We start from the raw sequence: 19,149 nt of genomic DNA on the forward strand, positions 1-19,149 counted from the left end.
CTGTCAGTGAGGAGGGGCACATGAAGCCGGTAGGAAGCAGAGACAGGACACCTGAACCAAACTAACCAAAGGGGTATTCCATACCACAGCACGTCATGCCCAGTATATAAACTGGGGGGAGTTACCTGGAAGTCCCAGATCGCTGCTCCAGTCAGGATGGGCATCGGTTGGTGGGTGGTGAGCAATTGTATTCTCTTCCCTTGTTATTTCCCTTATCATCATTATTATGGGTGATAGCAGTAGTGGTTTGTGTTATACCTTAGTTACTAAACTGTTCTTATCTCAGCCCATGGGATTTGCATTCTTTCGATTCTCCTCCCCATCCCTGCGGGAGCAGGGGAAAAGGAAGAGGGGAAGTGAGTGAGTGGCTGCGTGGTTCTGAGTTACCATCTGGGCTTAAACCATGACATAAGCATAAATAAATAGCCAGTTTTAAATGATCATAGAATGTGTTATCCCAAAGGGTCCTAGAGCTTTCCCAGAATACAGATGGATAGCAGGCCAGAATAGAGTATGCTGCACAAAAGCAGGCAGAGGAAAGGAGAGAAACTTTTCACCTCAGGCCCTTGGGCAACGGGTCAGATCTCCTCCTCTCACAGAGCCCCATGAAGTTTCTCATGCCCATGCAGAGCAAGCCTGACCACCAGGGTGGAAGCTTTATATCTACTGAGCCTTCGGGAAATCACAGGGCTTAGGGCATCTTTCTGCAATTTGGACTAGTTCTTTCAATGAATTCCAGGACCAGGACATGCAATAGACTCCTACCCTACTAAGTAATGGTTTTTACATAGAGCAACACCATCAGTTATGCAAGACCAGCTGAAAATGGTGCGGATGAACCAGATTGCCAGTTACAAATATGCATGTATTGTAAGTTAATTTAAGGGACAAGTTGGGCCATCTGCAGGAAGTGTTCTGTAGATGACTGTGTCCTCTATCATGACAGATTTAACCAGAAACAGTCTTTGTAAAAGTGAACATCAAACGTAATGTCAGAAAATCTTTCATCTTCTTGTCTGTGACAGCAAACCGTGAAGTAGGAAAAAGCAGCGAACTCCACAGGTGTGGGCGACAGCTAATGCTGACATAGCTGTAACGTAGTCAGGGGTTAAATTAAAAAGTCCTTCTGATTATCATATAATTTCCCCCATTGCCCACAAACCACTTCCTTTTCTACTCATGAATTCTTTCCCATCTTCACAGTAGACAGAAGGCTGGTGCCTCTCTGTCAGGCAAGCATGAAGTTCGTTGCTCTAACTTTCTGTGTCCTCTGCTTTCAGTTTGAAACCCTGTATGGTGAGTACTCTTTTGGATTATTCTCTTTGCAGTAGATGTCTCTATGGGATAGAACTCACCCAGTGATGGGAGACAGTAAATGAGCCATAATAGCAAGGGTTGGAGGAACAGAGGTAACTAAGGCAAACAGCTGCGAAAAGACTGCTCTCAACTTTAATGCCGCTAGAGTTGGTGTGAAGAGAATTCCTGCCAGCACAGGGCATTTGCTTTGAAACGGAACAGTACACTTTTTCAATGTTTATACCTTTTAGCTCATCTGCTCAGTGTTATCTTCTAGCTGTTTAGACTGTAATGCTCCCACCAGCTTCCCTTGCTGGGCATTATGTCTTATAGCAGCATGAGAGTAAATGGTTTAATAAGGGAAGCCAGGTTATTGATATTGAACCTGCTCTTGTCTGGGTAGGGAATTTTTTTACTATTAAAAATCTGTATAGCATGGGAGAGTGGAAGAGCTTGTTTTGATGCAGGCTTGAAACACAGATGACTTAAAAGGAAGTGTAGCATCCCTAATGCTGTGTTGAGAAGGCACATGGTGACAGCACTGATCTTAATCCAGCCACAAACATGGCTGTAGCATTTTACAAGAGTCAGTGTTTTATCACAGCTACACAAAGTAAAATATCAGAGCTCACATTTATCTGTAGCCTCTCTGAACCTCCCCTATTACCAGGCAGGCACGGCAATACAGATAATATCTGATTAAGAAGAGTCTCTTTTTTATTGTAAGTATACTTCCCAAGGGTTTAGTATGATGCATCACCTAAGTAAGACCTGAGATTTAGTGCACACTGTTACTAAGCACCATCTGAACATGTTCCCTTGAAGGTCATGCCAAAGGCTATCAAATATGGTTGCTTCTGAAATTCTAGTGATGTAGGATGGGTTTCAAGTCCCCCTGTAGAATTTAAGTACTCCTGAGGTTTCATACAGAATTTAAGCTTTCATTTGAATAAAAACCAGTTTCCAGATCTTCAGGCAATGCAGATACCCTTCTGAAGGTTAACTAATACAGCAATAGTATACTGAGTTTTCAGAGAGATTGAAATGATGGGTGAAATCACAGGGGAGGAGGATGGTGATAATTATCTCTGAAGGGACATGAGCTGCTCCTTTTCTCCTTGAAAAGTTATTCTTAAATCTGCTAACAAAAAACCCTATAAGTTCTGTTAAATATTTCTCAGCTAGTCAACTGAGCAGGTATACTCGACCAATATGCTTTTACATGTGTCTGAAGCTATCTAGCTAGGCCATTCCTAGTGGGAAGAAATAGGCTGCATTTTAAGGGTGCAATCAATTGTGCTATCTGGTACCAGCATTTCTCCCTTCTTTTTCCCTTTCTCCATATATGGTGGATAGGATTTGATCAGGGAGCTGAGGAGAGGAGATTGCAGGAGAAAGAGCCTGCCTGTAACAAGAATTGTATCTATCTCTCAACTGTTTTACATTACAGTGCTTCCAGTATAAAAAGTACTAATTATTATCATTCTTGCTCAAAAGAAAAGGACTGTAAAAGATCAGCTCCATGTATGACACATTAGTCATTTAGAGAACCAGCCAGCACTTCAGAGAGCTCTCAAGCACTATGATGAATTTCTGGGAGCAAAAGGAGAGCAATATCTGAGATTTTGTTGGTTTGATTGATTGGTTGGGTTGTTTGTTGTTTTGTGTTTTGTTTTTTGTTTTTTTTTGACTAAGTGATTATAAGCCCTACTTGTGACTTGTGGATAGGGTTTTTATCAATGTAAATAAGTCACAGAAGGTGATGTATGTGTGTATATGTGTATTATGAGTTTATATCCTAGTTGTGATAAAGAAAGTGCTGTAAGAACATGGAGACTCTCTGGTGCCTGCAGAGAAACACAGGCAATGGGGTTTGGGAGTACAGAGCTGTAGGATTCTATAGCACTTGAGGCCCTTGCTATGAAACATTGCACATGAGCTTTTGCATGCCAACATTTGCAAAGCATTATTACTGTTACCCACAGATGTCCTGTTCCCAATATAGGAGGAAATCATGGTCATTTCTCAGAAGGGTGTCTGAAATATTATCAACAATGGTTGCTGTGTCAGTGATATGTTTTATAAGAGTTTCTTTATTTCACAATATATGTTATACCATACAAATCATTCAGATTATAAATGGCTTCCTAGAGTAATTCTGTCCATTACTTGCTTTGCCCAGAAGCACGGCTTTCCTCTCTTATTCCTTGATTCTTAAAAGCTAAGAACATGTTAGTTTCAAGCATATGACTAATGACACTGAATTGACACTGTCATCTTTCAGAGGACCTTGAAAGGTCGAAGCTATAGCAACTTTAAAAACTGTGTGGTTTCATTACGCATTTGTTTTTAACAAAAGAAATGTGTTTGGTTTAAAGGCAAGGTCTGCACTCTTCTTGCTCACCTTCAGAGGCAAACACACCCAAGTGAAATTATCCTCTTCTTTTTCATCAGCTGATTAGTTTTCTGAGAGCTGGGGCAGGTGAAACAAACAGCAAGAAAACCAAGCAGGAATATTCTATTCCCCTACCCTACAGCCAAGGTTTAAAATTAATCAAAAGTGGGTTTTAAACTTCTGTTAGGACAAAAATGCGTAATGGATGTTTAAAATTGCACTGGCTCTGCCAAAGAGCAACCAGAAAGCTCAAAATCACAATCCCACTAAAACAAAAATAACCTGCCTCCCACTGGTCTTAGTGTACACTCACACTATCATAGAAATGCCCAAACCTCTGCCAAAGGGCTTTCACGCTGCAGTAAAGATGAAACCAAGACAGAAATGTACATGACTGTAAATACACACATACATAAAATGTGCACACACACTCTTTCATAGTTTGACATAGCAAGATGTTACTTTCATACACATGTTCATCTCTTGGATTCACATCTGAACAACAACATTTGTCTTGACACTCTGCTTCACATGAGGTGAGCCAGGAACAACTCTATGCAACTCCACAGTGTGACACTGCTATGAAATGAATAAAAGATTTTCTTATTCTTGTCTCAAAACCTTCATATGTGGTTGAATTAGCTCCTTTATGAAAAATACTAAAAAGGAACCTTGCTGCCAAATCTAAGCAGCTTTACTCCTGACCCAGTGGAGGTTCTTCTGCTCATTTTCAGCAATACTGTGATGTAGTCTTTTATCCACCTGTTTTTTTTTTGAGGTGACTATTAGGAAGGTTTAGTGAGCAAATCTCTTTATATTACTGGAAGTTTAAATTCCAGTTTCTTATCTCCCATCCCACTAAATGTACATTTATACTGACTGTAACTTAGCAGATGACATCCCAAATGTGTCTGGTAATTAACTACAGAGTGTTACAGGCCTGTATGACCATCCTAGGATTGAACCCTCACAAATGGGCACAGGAGAACAGCAATCAGGCACAGGGAAGGGGGAATAAGCCACCTTTTAGTATGCAGTGAGGGCATTCAGATTAGGAGCTGATACAGTACAGCTAGTGAATTGGAAATTCATAACAGATCTCACCCATTGTGGTCATCCATGTAGATGGTTTTGTGTTTTAATCTCAGGCATCGTTGATCTCATTGTAAAATGCGGTCCCTTTATACTATGCTAAGCACACTCACTTGTTTCAGAGGAATACTAATTGTGTCACATGTGCCAAAATGCTCATTCAGAGAAACACATTGCTGAGTCTTTCTTGAGAATAGACTGTTAAGGCTTCTTGGCCTGAGAGAATACAAAATGATCTTTCAGCTTGCCACAAGGTCGCACGAACTACATGCTTAATGACCTCTCTCTGCCCTTTTCCATTAAAAACAAGGATTAAAACCATGATCTCTGACAAACATTTTAAACCACCTGCTATGAAAGGGCAATTTCATTAGCTAACAGCAAAATATAGCTATTCTTAGGGACAGAGAAATTAAATTCAAAGCTGTTACTTCACAGAGAGCAAGGTAGCCCTGCACTCCTCTGGGGTGCTGGGTGAATATAGCACTGCTTGCCTCTGTAGCTGTCCTGACAGAGCCCCACCTGCCTCTCAGACAACCAGTGACAAATGTAGAGGTCTCAGCTACAGGTGGATGCTTCTCAAGAGTATCAGGTTGGCTTGCACATTCACCATGCTCCCTAGCTTCTGCTGTATCAATACAGTTTTTTTCTTCCCTAAATAATGTGTCTGCTGCTGAGCAGAATTTAAAAGGTATACGTTGCCAAACTACATGCCATTAAACTACAGAGCATTTTAAAAGACCTTTACTTCAAATGCTATTCTCATAGCAGCTGTTTTCTCTCACCATGCAACATGCAAGTCATCAAGAACTGTTTATTAGACCTTTGCTTTCAGCTTTTCACACTATATGCCATTATGAGGGCTCACACTTTCTGTGTCTGTGCATTCAGTGTATCTAGAGCTCTATCTCACTGTGGCGAAGACGAAGCTCTGTTTCACTGTGGTGAGATGTGTGTTTTATCTGTCTTATCTTCACACCAGTGGTATAAGATGCCAAATACCCCTTCTGTTATGACACACTTATATAGTTGTTGCTGAATTAGATAAGGGTGCTGACCATGCACAGTAAACCAGGAATATGATAACTAGGAGAGAGTAAATCAATCAAAAAGAGGTAACAGTTGCTACTGCTTTCCAACTGAGCATCACAAAGCATCTTCCAGAAGTCCATTAGCTTGTGTGTCACACTAAAAATATTTTAAACAAGTATCATTCATTGCAATGCCTTTGCCAGTGGTAGTAATTGGGGAGCAAGAATTCAAAGAAGGAAAAAGCATGGACACTAAAAGATTGGCTCTGTTCAGAAAGAGATGAGAGCATACAGAAGTACCCAAATGAGAATAATCTGTTCCTGTGCATATGCAGGCTGGATGTCAAAGATAACAGGTGCCTTGGAAAAAGGATTATTTCTACTGGGTAATCCTGTGTGACACTTGACACAGTTGGGGACTTTGTGTGGATCTAGACTACCGATATAGCAGTATCAACAAGAATAGGATGGTGCATCAAAGTGTTTAAATATTGGCCCTGTATTTCCTTAACATCATAAAATCCTGATGTAGGGTGTATTTCAACCTCAGCAGTTTCTGAAGAACTTACTCAGGTTACCAGAAAACAGAAAAAGCAGATAACAGGGTTTTTTCTACTTGTGTACTGAGCTGTACCTTGAATTTTAGGGCACCACAAAAATAAAATTTCCTAATAAAACCCTGTTGGGCTGTGTTATGCTGCCAGTACTGACATACAAACCATTTCAAAGCAGTACATGCCACCAATGCAGCCAGAAAATTCCACTTCCAGTACAGTGGGTTGTGAACCACTTGTCTTCTGTAACGGAGGCTGCTTATGCACAATAGACTGAATGCAGTTTGATAATCATGAAGGGGAAAAACTGCTGAAAAAGGAACAGAACTGTAAGCATTACCTGAATATTTTTTTGCTGTATGTACTGGAGCATCTTCAAGATACGCATTCTGGATGTGCCATAAGATGTTTTGGTACAGTGTTGAGCAGTGGGGGAAACAGAAAGAACATAGACCAACATGAGCACTTTAGTTTGGAAGCAAAGTATAATTCTGGCTCAGTGCAGATTCTGGATTCATAAGAAGTGAAAAAAAAATGCTTTTTTATTTGGGGGCAGATTTCCTTTGGGGGAAATTTTAGTTTCATCTTGGCTTCTATTTATGAATTAAGTCTATCACTTTCCGGAGGTGTTTTAAGAATTTGTAAATGCTATATGTATAATCAGTAACAATTCGTACCTATTGCATTGTCTTTCTACTGTGTTTTTCCTACTTCCTATTTTTCCCATTTATCACATCATAAGATTCTATAGTGTAGCACAGACAGGATGAGATAGGCTAATGAAACAAAGTGGAAAATAACTTCAGCATGTTAACATTGCATGGCTCAGCTTCTGTTCCTGCATCTCTCTTCTTGAATATTAAACAGAAAACTATTCTGTATTTTTCAGGATCAGACAGCTGCTCGTCAAGACCGTGCAAAAATATAGGTAAGATACATGCATAATTTGTTTAATGGTTTAAAATGCCTTTCTAGATCAGAAAATACTGACCTCAAATGAAAAAGTAGTAATTCTTTTACAGCACACTTTAACATATTTTTGTCTGAGGGAGTTTCTCATGCTATTGGTTGCTGATTTACAAAGTCAAACTGTGAGGTAGCAGGAGGTGGTTGGTCAGTTTGTTTTCTTTATCTTCTCCAATAAATTTGCCAAATGAGATTTGCACAATGTCTCAAAGGTTTTAGACAATTTTGGGGAAGATCAAACTTGATTTTTTGATTGCATGTAGGTACATGCACACAGAGATATTTGTCTTCTACTCCTCCCATTTTGTTAGTAATAAAGGTGCTATGGCCATTTAAATAATTAGGTTTAAACTTCATGTTATGCCTGTGACCACTATCTACTCTAGAAAAGAAAGATATGTCTTGTGGTTAATGCACTTCTGTAGGAGTTTGGTGTTTACATCCCATTTCAAGTTTTCAGCTACATCATCAAACTTGTGGGATAGCCAGCCCAAAGTGTTGTGGTGAATGATGTTAAATCAAGTTGGCGGCTGACCACAAGTGGTGTTCCCCAGGGCTCAATATTGAAGCCAGTTTTGTTATGTTTATAAATAATCTGGAGGAGTGAGTGGATCGAGTGCAGCCTCAGGAAGTTTGAAAATGTCACAAAGTTGGGTGGGGTGTTGACGTGCTTGAGGCTCTACAGAGGGATCTGGACAGGCTGGATCAATGGGCCGAGCCCAACTGTATGAGGTTCAAAGAGGCTGAATGCCAGATCACAATAAGCTGTGAATTCAAAGAGGCTGAGTGCCACTTGAATCACAATAAGCCCATGCAACACTATATAGGCTTGGGGAAGAGTGGTTGAGTCACCATCCCTGGAGGTATTTAAAAGATGTGTAGATGTGGCTTTTAGGGATGTAGTTCAGTGGAGGATTTGGCAGTGCTAGATTAATGATTGGACTGGATGATCTTAAAGGTCTTTTAGGTCAACCCAAACGATTCTGTGGTTCTATGATCATTAGGGTGCAAAATATTAATCATAAATCAGAGATGATAATTTTTGTCCCACCTTGTTTTAGGATAATCCATCTGAGGCAAGGATTATATGTCCATATAGTGTTTTGTCCAAGGCGGCCTTTGAACATTCTCAAGTAACTCACTGATCCAATGCTAACAGTGACTCTCCAGCCTTACAGTGGACAATAGGCCAGGTCTTATTTATTTTCTCAGTAATGCCTGACATGACCAGAATAATGCACTGGTATCTCATTGTACAGACTGCTTTCCACAGCCAGACTATTCTGAGTACCTACATGCCTTAAGTTTCAATCACATGGCTCACTTGCTTTGTTTAAATGAGTTTCTTAACATTTTTAGGGATTCTTTTCATTGCTATGTGAGTGACTATACTTATAGTTTTCATGTCTTCAGATCAGCCTCATGTCTCTGACTCCCAAATGATGGTGGAATTTGAAAATGGAAACTTCAGGTTCATATTCCCCAACCCCAAAAATGTGAGTGAATTCAGCATGACCCTCTTCAAAGGGCATGAAAAGAAGGAGATCTGTGCACTCCATTTGAGTGAGGGGAATGTTATCCCCAAGAGTAATGTCACCTACTGTCAGACAATGCATTCAAAAAGCAGCACCACTTTCATCCTCAAAAATCTGGAAAGAAAACACATGGACATGTATACCTACTGCCTGGAGAAGTTCTTACCCCCTCCTTATATAGAGTGCCGGCTGAAGGAAACCTATTTGTACATCCAAGGTAAGTTTACTTCTCTTCTCCCCTCACTTCAGGCTACTGATAAGCAGACATTGGACATAGCTATGCTGCAGTGAAAAATGTGATTAGATTTTGCACAGATATTTCTAAGACAGTTTAAGATTACTTAGCAGGGGGCTGGTCACAGTGGAGCTGAGTTGGCAGATTGCTCAGTGGGACCTCTCCATAGTTATTCATCTTCTTGGGCAGGCTTTGTAGGCCATGCTGAGCTCTGCATGGTGCTGTGGAAGCTAGCGAAACATCTTCTGGAGTATTGCAGTCCCACCTTTGCCTGCAGCACAAATTTCCCATTGTTCTTTTTACAGGCTGCTGAGTGTAAATGTTAAGATTATTTCTAGCCAGAGGAAAAAAAATCTATCCTGGGAGCTATCTTTATGTGCCTGGGATAAGAAAAACCCCAACAACTAAAACACAAAACAGCTGTCAAATATCTGTGCTAGTAGTGGTATTTGGAACTCTGACGCCACACTGATGTGAAGATTATGTTCACCTCTCTGAAGCAGGCCTTCAAGTTTATAGCCTTTTTAGACCAGAAAAGATTGACAGCTGCTGAGGATTTTTTGCATTTTACTAAGAAGGGCTTGGACTAACTTCAAAAGACTCACTATATAGGCTTTAATTTTTAATTGCCTAACACTCAGTGACTCTTTGGTATATTAAGTGAAGAGAGTTAATACTGGCTTTGCTCATACCTCTTCTTGGTTCTCTGTATAGTCCAGTTGCAACATGTTACTGCCTGTTGCCCTTCCCTTGCTATCTTTTCCTACCTCTTAACACAAGGACTAAACAAAGATAAAAGCTAAGGCTACAGTTATGTGGTTGGGTCAAATTATCTCTCAGCCTTCTCTAAACGTAAACCAGCTCTCAGAATTAAGATGTGGCATCCCTTTTTGTCTGCAGTGTTTCCCGAAGCTGTACATTTCCATTTTTATAGATAGCCAGATGTTCATAGCTATTGCCAGATATTTCATGCCCTAGCATATTTTCTCCCTGATCTGGGCAAGGGCAATCTTGTGTCCGTCAGCTTGCCTTCCTATCCAAACATGACTGCCTTTCTTTTGTCTATGCTGCCTTTTAAATCACCTGTAGTATTCACTGCATGTAAGCTTTGCTCATCTGAAATACCATCAGGCTCTCAGACCTGGTTTGGTTTCTTTTCAGTCTACACTTTCAGCCCTGTGTACCAACAGTTTCACCCTTCCTGGGAAACTGTAATGTCCTGCTTCCTGCAGAATACACACTTCCAAGGTGGCTTTTCACCTCAGGAAAATCCTTCTCTAGAGCTCACTTTTGCTACGGCATTAATATGAAGGGAAGAGGGGAAAAAATTTGGAAAGTTAACTTGGGTGGTGGTGGGGGGGGAGGAGGAAGTGAATACAAATTATCAGTAACGACTTTTTTTGCCTCCCCAACTTCAGATAAGGAGGATTGCATTTCAATGGGACTCACACCATGGATAATTACTGGCCTGATCACGTTTGCCATGATTTCTTGTGTCTGTTGTGTCATAGCCTGCTACCTTTGGAACAAGGTAAGCAAGTCTATGAGATTCTGCAGGACCCTCCTTCCAAAGGTCATGGATGGGGAACTTGGTTTAATGAGATTTAGAACATGGGACAGGCACATACTCACTCAGCACATGATGTGGTTTTTGACAAAGAGGCTGAGTTGTTAATTTACCCCTGGAATTCAGTCATTCAGCAGCTCAGATTTAATTTTTCTAAGACAGAATTGCTTATTAATTTAAAGAGCTGGGAATCAAAGGAAAGAGAGGAAATGCTGCACAGGTCAGCAAAATTACCTTGGTAACCAATTCACCTGATTGTTTTCTTCAAGAAGGGGAAACAAATCATCAGTGGAGCAATTCCAGCACTGTTTTGGAGCAAAAGCACTTAAACAAAGAACCAGTTGGCTCAGGGAAGAGACCATGGACATTCATTATTCTTTTGGACAATGTGTGTTTTTCATTTTCAGTTTGTTTTATTCCAAGTTTCCTATGTGAGTGCCTGTCTCTTCTGACTTAAATATTCCCACTGAAAACAGTGGGAGTAACTGCCCTACTTAAACAATAAAGGCAGATGTGGCAGAGGTCAGCGACCACAATGACCACAAATTATATTCATGGCATTTTCTCTCTGTTGGCAGAATCAGCAGTGTGAATCCAAGTCCCATGAGTACAACAGTGAATACATGCCCATGGCAGCAGTGAATGCAGCTAAAACCCCAAGAATCTAAGGTTGTCTTAAGCCTAGCTGTAGCTCTGCTTCTACCTATTGCACGGCTTTCTCTGGGAGGGAAAGGGCTATGTCTCCCCTTGATCCTAGGTGGGTGGGTGAGCAGATGAGATTGTTGCAATGGCTTGATAATGGAGTTCATGCTGCCATGTAGCAGGCAGCTGAAATGGAAAGCAAGATCTCTGGAAATCTTTTGAATCAGAATGGTGGGCTGGTTCCTAGAAAGGCAACTGCTTCACATCAGTGCACAGTAATGAACTTATGCGCGAGGAAAAGATGTGAAACTGTCCCATTCAGACTCTTCAGATGATGGGTGGTACCCAGCATATCTCTGGGGAAGTGATTTACTAGATTTACTGCGTTTCCTGGCTAAGGGCAATAATCTGTAGAGAATGAGGAACTTCCAAGCTACTTAAGCCTTGAATACAGCGCAAAATAAGAATCTGGACTGATTCAGAAGTTTGAGGGTTGCATATAACTAATTCTCCATTCTTATTCCAGGTATAAGTTGCTTGTGGGATGGCGATTCTGGCATCAGGTTTCCAGCTACTTGAACCTGGACAAAGGGAAATCAGCATTTCCTCACCTTTCCCAGCCTCCCTGAGATCTCATGATGGTCCTTGGCTCAGCCATGAGACACCCACTTTAGTACTGTTCTGAGCTGTGTTTGGTCGAGGCTTGTGTGCCTAGAGCAAAACTGGCTCATTGCCTGATCCACTGACTTGTACATGGAGCGCTAACAATGTGTTAAACATGCCAGCTTTTTAGTTGAAGAACATGTAGTGAGTTTGCTTTAAAATAGATTTGTGTAGTACTGCTACAGAGGGACCTTTTATTTTCTACAGTCTCATTTATGATAAATTTTCCACCAGGGACAAAATAAAAAACCTACCTCCAATGCCACTCATTGTGGCACAGCCGTGAAGCACTGTCCATGTATTGCATATGCTCTTTTGTTAGGGCTAGCTTAGTATGTTCGTATCAATTCACTACGCTGGGAGAGTGTGGAATGCACACATACTCTCCTGCACCAAGCCATGGGACAGCAGGGGAACAAAACCTGAGAGAGCACAGCAGAGACTTCACTGTGACATGGTACCTCAGGTGTGCGCAGCTGTAGTTTTCAAATTCATGCTATCAATACGTCTTTGGCATGCACACCTTGGGACTCCTTGTATTTAATTTAATTAAATTCTGAATTCCTGTAATAACAGAGGAATGTATTACAAGAGGAATATATTGCAAGGCTGCAATTGTTCTTTAAATCAGTTCAAGCCTCCAAGATCCGTCCCTAAACTGGGAGGCACAGCCTCTCCTCTTGACATGTCTTGCAGCACAAATATAACACAGTCCACAAGGCCAGTGTATTCATGGACTCTGCATTGCAATTATCCCCCTCTCGTGGTTTGACATAAAGCCTTTACCATTTCCCTGGTGGGTTCAGAGGTTGCTTGACCTGCCTCAAATTGCTCAGAGCCTTCAGTATGAATGAAAGGATCAATCCTTCATGCTCCTTGTGAAATCTGTCAAAACTCTGACCATAAATGACCAGCTGGGAATCCCAGCCTGCCTGTTGCCAGATACTGTTGGGCTGCTGGAAGCAGATCAGTGCATTGATTTTGAGTATCTCTGCAATTCATTATGAAAACAAGTATCAGTCAGAGGATGCTATTGTGAAAGATACATAGCCTGCTTGTCTGGCAAACAGAAGGCTGATTTCAAATTTGATAGGGCAAACAGGGATTGACAATGAAGAGAACGTAAGCTGGTATGTCTGGAACAGGGTTTTCCGTTACAGACACCTAAATTCTAAGAAATATTGTAGAGGCAGGGTGCAAACTGTTAACTATGACTTTAAGCAAAGGGGAAATGACTAAAGCATCAAGTGAAGTGGCGACTGCAAGTTTCACAGCCAGTACCCTGCTTAGAGAACTAGCTCCTAGGCAGAGATGTAGAGGGGCACCTTGGTATGCTGGGTAACATCATTACATTCTCTCCTGTCCTTCTGCCACATAACCTTTGCCAAATTACTTGAACTTCCCAGCAAACAGAACTTTCCTCTGTACATCCACAAATACACTGATTTCACCATTTAAAAACTATTCCTGGAAGCATTGCCTTTGAAAATTATTGGTGAAAATAACTAGCTAACTTCTACTGCCCAAGAGAAATGCCGGTTGCAAGATACTGTGTGACAGAGGAGAGTCCTATGGCCTGGAACCATTCAACAGACTGAGAAGGATTTTCATGGAATAAAGAGCTTCTGAAAGAGAGAAAAACTTGAGGTTTGCCTTGAGACGCTGCTGGATAAGGGACAAATGATGAAAGTCTGAGCAAGGTAGTTCAAAATACATTCTGCTCTGGAGAGATAAATGATTTATACTCATTGTAACAAAGCTTTTTGAAATCTCAGGTTCTGTCACTGCTTTATTTTTGGAAAAAGATTTTTATTTTTAATAAACTGTTTTCTTCTTATGCGACATTTGTCCATAAGAAAGTTCATGCATGCATGCTGTGTTAAAGAAATAAGCTCTATAAAATCCACAGTGCAATGGGGAGAGAGTACTGGGCAATTTATCCCTGAATAGCAGCTTAATGGGAAACAGGAAAAAGACTAAGGAAAAAAAAAGAAACCAAAGAAACCCACAACAAAAAAAACACTGAAAAAGTTAAAACCAAAAATGTTTATCTTTTCCAATGCACCGAAGCAATGACACTGTTTGGATCCGCTTGTTTCATTTTATTTTTAAGATAAAGCCTTTTTCTGTATCGTCCCATCCCTTCTGTATTTTTTTTTTAATCCCCTATGCCAGAAACAGATAATGTTCACAATTATTTTTGGACATTTTTCAGTTTCTTTCTGCCATTCTTCAATACTTCAAAATCAAAAGAAGATAAAGGATGGCAGAATGAGAAAAAAAAAACAAAAAACCTGTGAAAAAAGTCACATGAGCTGAGGGTATAGACTGTGTGACAAGAAAGCATTAAGATAAAGGAAAACAAATAAGGAGTCAATAAGAATAAACAAAAAAGCCTGATATTCTAACAGGACAGCATTTCAAAATGTAAAAGCTCTCTTTGGAAACTTCCAGATTAGGGAATAGACTATTTTAGCAGGAAAATAATCAAATAAGAGTATTTCAGCCAACTCTTCTACAAAATCCACTTTCAAGACAAGCAGAAATATGAGTAATGTCCAAATAACCTCCGGGAAATCAGAGTTTTGAGGGTAAAATAAACTACTAAGACACAATCTCAACCTATGCTTTCTCTGTGTGCTACATAATGGTTTAGTGTGGGGAGTGATACGCCACGTTTAGGACTGTAATGCGAAGTTTACAATTATAGGACAGTCTGTAAGGAGGGTTCTACAATCTGTCCCTCTCCATCTTTGTCCTCTATTGCTTTGTGGGGAACATGACTGAAAAAGTATTTTGGCTTGGGCTTTTCCAGGAGCTGAATCCCTAATAACAGTATTCTTGTAAACCCAGTTTCTGTCTTACAACATGAAACATAAGATTTAGGATCAGTAAATGCTTTCATCCTTTCAGATTTATCATTGCTATAAGTCACCCCCCACCTATTTACACTCAGTAATGCTCTTCAGATCTTCCCAGTTCATGCCAGCATGGAGTGTATGAAGTCAGTAAGTCAGTAAACCAAATAGGTATGTATAGCAAAGAACAACTCAATCTTCTTGAAGGTTAAGACTTGAAGTAAAAATGTGCAACTTGAGCAAAATTAATCTTGCTGAACAGGTACAATGATCTAAAGTGAACAGGTGAAAGATGTTAAGGATGACAACTACAGCTACTCAAAAATTTAAGGAAGGATGAATGACAAGAATATCATCATTTTAACACCTGCATAGCTTGAGATGGATTGAAATCCAAACCTCAGTATGTATTTTATGAAATTTTCTTCCCAGCCTGAATTATGAACCCAAATCTGAATGCTTGTGGAATTTAATGATTCGATTTAAGATTGCAGTTTCCTAGTCAATATATAGCACTAGCGAATGAAATGACACTATGAAACGCTGTGGACTCTTTTCCCTTAGTACAGGTATTTCTTTAACTTCAGAGTTCAAGTAGTTTTAAATTCTGTCATACTTCTTACAGACTTCGACAAAGTTTATTTAACGCTGGGGAAAAAGGCTCTCGAACTAGAGTAAATCAAACAAACTAATTGAAATGTGGATCTGTACTGAAGATACTGTACACTGCTATTCATAAAATGTTTTACACTGTGGAAAGTGACTTATGCATTTGAATCTATAAGTTTCATGCAACACAGCATCCATGCAACAACACATCCATGCAACACAACAATAATAAAAGTGGAAAAAATACAGGTCACTGAAATGATTTAGCAGTCCCTACTAACCCAATTGGTACGGACTTCTGTCCATTCAAAGACTACTGGGGAGCTGGATCTAAGTCCTTGCCTTTGGTTTGACTTTAACTTCAATGAGACATTCTGTATACCCACGTCCCTTGAGTGGTCCAGTCCATCATTGCTATAGTAGTCTACCCTGTATTAAAAATTTCCCATTTCTTTGAGAGGTAAAATGTTGAGGTTTTTTTATTTATGTGCTATGACTATGAGTTCAATTCAGTGTGTGTGTGTGTGGGGGTGTTGAAGAAGAGGGAGGAACAGGAAAGATTAAACAGCTTTTCTGGCAAAATGAATTCGACAGGTATGAACTGGAGATACGAAGAAGAGGCCAGAGGGTGAACTTCATCTAAATGATTATGCTTAAGCTATTTAATTCCTCCTGGGAGTCATAAGATCTTGTATGTCATAAGATCAATTTTTAAAGAGAGATAAATCAACTCTGATTATCAACAAGAAAGATTTAGCTGCTGCACATATCAGGCATAATCATTTTTAAAAGTTGCAAAACATTAACAACTTTGAAATACTGAACATCTTCCAAATACTAAATCCTGTATCAGTCCTCCCAGTTTTTAGTACACTTTTGGCAAAACCATCACCAATGATATTTCATCCTCTGTCCCAGTGCATTGCAGGAGCGAGTTTCACTGCAGCTTATATAGTTTGTTGCCATCTCTCAGAATTGAGGCCAGGATTTAATGTCTGGATTGTGCAAAGGCTTGCAAGGGAATATTCCTTTTCCCCCTGTTGTGAAGACACAACATTTGCTGCCCTAGGGTTCTTTCAAAAAGATATTTGAAACACTGAGAAAAGCAGAAATTATGTTACTACCAGCTGGTGAGAGCAAGAGGGAGCACACTGCCTTCCAAAGGCGGCAGTTCAGTTGAACAGAAACTATGGAGTATGAGAATGCTGCACAGACTTTTCAGGCCAAATTTTGGGGAGGAAGCTCAAAACTGGGATTCTGAGACATTTTTCTGGTTACTTTTCTGCATAAATGTAAAGTACTTGTGCTAGTCTATTCAATCAAATAATTTTACATTTGTAAGACAAAAAGAATGACAGGATTTGCTCATTAAGACTTTTGGCCCTGAGTGAAACCGGATATTGTAATAAGTAGCTGACTGAGTGGCAGGAGAAGTGCCTCATATCTATGGATTCTCCTGTTGATCAGGCTTGCGTGGGGTTACAACACAGCTGGGCAGGACCATGACCATGAGGCAAAAGGACCAGAGAGTCTCATGAGGGTCAGAGATGGAATCATAGCCTAGTGCTGCTGCTGTCATGAAACCGAGATACATCTACTTAGCCCTTACTAGCTATTACATCCTTGAAAGCCAGACCAATGCTTTCATTTCTGCTCCTTTTCCTGGCTGTGTCCCTACTGTTCAGTCACAAATCTACTTGATGCCTGCCCTGGCTCCTTTTAAGACCTGTGCTTTAGAGGCCCAGCCAGGACTTTCCCTCCTGCATCATCCAGTTGTCAGTAACCAGACTTCAAAGTAGCTTACCTGCACGGCAAGGGGAAGCTCAGAGGAGGTGCATGGCAGAAGCTCCCACTTAGTAACACAGGGATCACAAAACAGAAATTAAAGAGATTGCCATGGAGAAATGTGTCGGTTCCCAGGGTGTAAAGAAGGTAAACGAAATCAAAGGATTTAGGACTTGGGGAGTTGCAATAACTCACACAGTCCCCATCTGTAATAACAGTAAGATGGCAAACATTGCCTGTGAGGACAGGTAGCTTCCAAAAGATACCTGGCATCCACCAAGTTGTTTTACAAAACCTCATCCAGGCAGTAACTTCTGCAACTAAAATAAGCAATTCCTAAGGCATACTGCCAGAACAAAAGGTATCTTTGCTTCCAGGAAGTCATGTTTTTTTACTCAAGGGACTGACAAAAACAAGCAGCCAGTGAAAAAGGATCTCTTTAAAGCACAATACATTTATCAACAGAACACTGGCTGGGTCTTCATCCTGTCTGATGGAGACACCGCCTTCTCAAACACTAGCCCATAATCACGGCTTTTCCTTCTGTGAAGGAGATGGTCAGCTCTACAGGGCTGTGATATCAGCCAAAGGGACACTCTCTGTAGTCCACAGCAGAGCTGCCTGGCCAAGAAGCCATGTCAAGCAAGAGCTGCTGCTGAGCGTCTCTTCACCTGTAATTGAAGAGACACCTTTTCTGCATTTCCTTGTTTCTGTTTCCTACTGCAACATCTGTCTCACTAGCTTCAAAAGCTAAAGGAAACTTCATCACCATCAGGAATACAACCCAGATGAAACAAGCCCCATCTTTCTTGCTAAGTGTATCGGTAATCTTTCTGTTTAAAGATCAAAGAAAAGGCGTGCTGTTTACTGGAAAACACAGACGTACTAAAGAAAACAGCCACCCATGTTTAATACTGGCTCATGATTCAGAATTTCCACTGAAAATGTGAGTAAAAGAAACACCCTCTTTGCTCAAGGTGGTGAATACATACATTTTATTTGGTGAGAAAAGGGGCCTGTACATGCTTTAAAAAAACTCCTGTCACTAAGCACAGTTATTACTTCAAACACAAGTCTCCAAGTGACCTCAAACGCCTTCAGCACACAGACCACATCTCTCCTTCTATAATTACAGCTAGCCAAAGCATCTTTCAGAGACCTGAACTGCATTCCAGCAATGGTGATCCATTTCCCTTTCCATGAAAAACCAGTGTTTGGTTAGTAAACTCCAATAAAAACCAAGAACTATGAAGAAAAAATATACAGAGAAACATTGTCATAGCTAAGATAGTCAATAAAACACCTTACTGAGACATTCAGTCAGATCTCTTTGGTGAATTACCAGAGCATCACACCATGAGACCACCACAAGATACTTCTGAGCCATTTTTAAGCTACACTTTCTCTGCTTCCTGTGATGCTGGCAAATGCAGACAAAGAATGTGAGTCTAGAACAAAAGCAACAAGGATCATTTTCCAGGCATTTAAGTGCAACTGAGCAATCTACCAAGGACCCGCTTGGGTGTCCAGAACCTTGAAATGTCCAGAGATCTTACCCTAAGTACCTATTAGCAGAAAAGTGCAATTCCTTTGCCTCCATACAGTAGTCCCATGAAGCTCCAGAGGCTGAATTCACAAGTGTTGGCACAGGATGAATAGATTTAAGGTCAGAAAGGGATTTTTTAGGGCATGTAACCTAGAATATGGCTCATTCTCCTTTAAGCTGTTGGTGTCCTGTGTCATCCGAGAACTAACAAAGAGCTGAAAAACTGAAACACTCAGCCTTCTCCAACCTAATCTCTAGCTGTTATGCTTGGGTAGTGGGTGCCACAGCTCATGGAAGTACTGTGGGGTCGCATCCCAAGGGCCTGGGGACAGCAATTCACCAGGGGTTCGCTGCAGCACATCACAGAGTTGGAGA

The 19,149-nt window shown here is 40.6% G+C and overlaps 1 protein-coding gene and 1 long non-coding RNA gene across 2 annotated transcripts in view; one reads left to right on the plus strand and one right to left on the minus strand.

Annotated features, from left to right (window-relative positions):
* Positions 1-19,149, minus strand: part of LOC133267033 (uncharacterized) — a 107,841-nt gene that overhangs the window by 13,789 nt on the left and 74,903 nt on the right. The window lies entirely within an intron of this gene.
* On the plus strand, positions 1,180-13,906 carry LOC133270048 (inducible T-cell costimulator-like). The gene is given in 7 exon segments (XM_061454880.1): positions 1,180-1,221; positions 1,224-1,296; positions 7,258-7,296; positions 8,748-9,086; positions 10,523-10,635; positions 11,250-11,340; positions 11,840-13,906. Coding segments are annotated over 6 exon segments (696 nt in total). The 3' UTR covers position 11,340; positions 11,840-13,906.

The sequence above is a fragment of the Pezoporus flaviventris genome, unplaced genomic scaffold (assembly GCF_033815535.1).
Source record: "Pezoporus flaviventris isolate CSIRO_AGI_PZ_B2104156 unplaced genomic scaffold, CSIRO_AGI_Pfla_v1 ptg000001l, whole genome shotgun sequence".
NCBI classification, from domain to species: domain Eukaryota; kingdom Metazoa; phylum Chordata; class Aves; order Psittaciformes; family Psittacidae; genus Pezoporus; species Pezoporus flaviventris.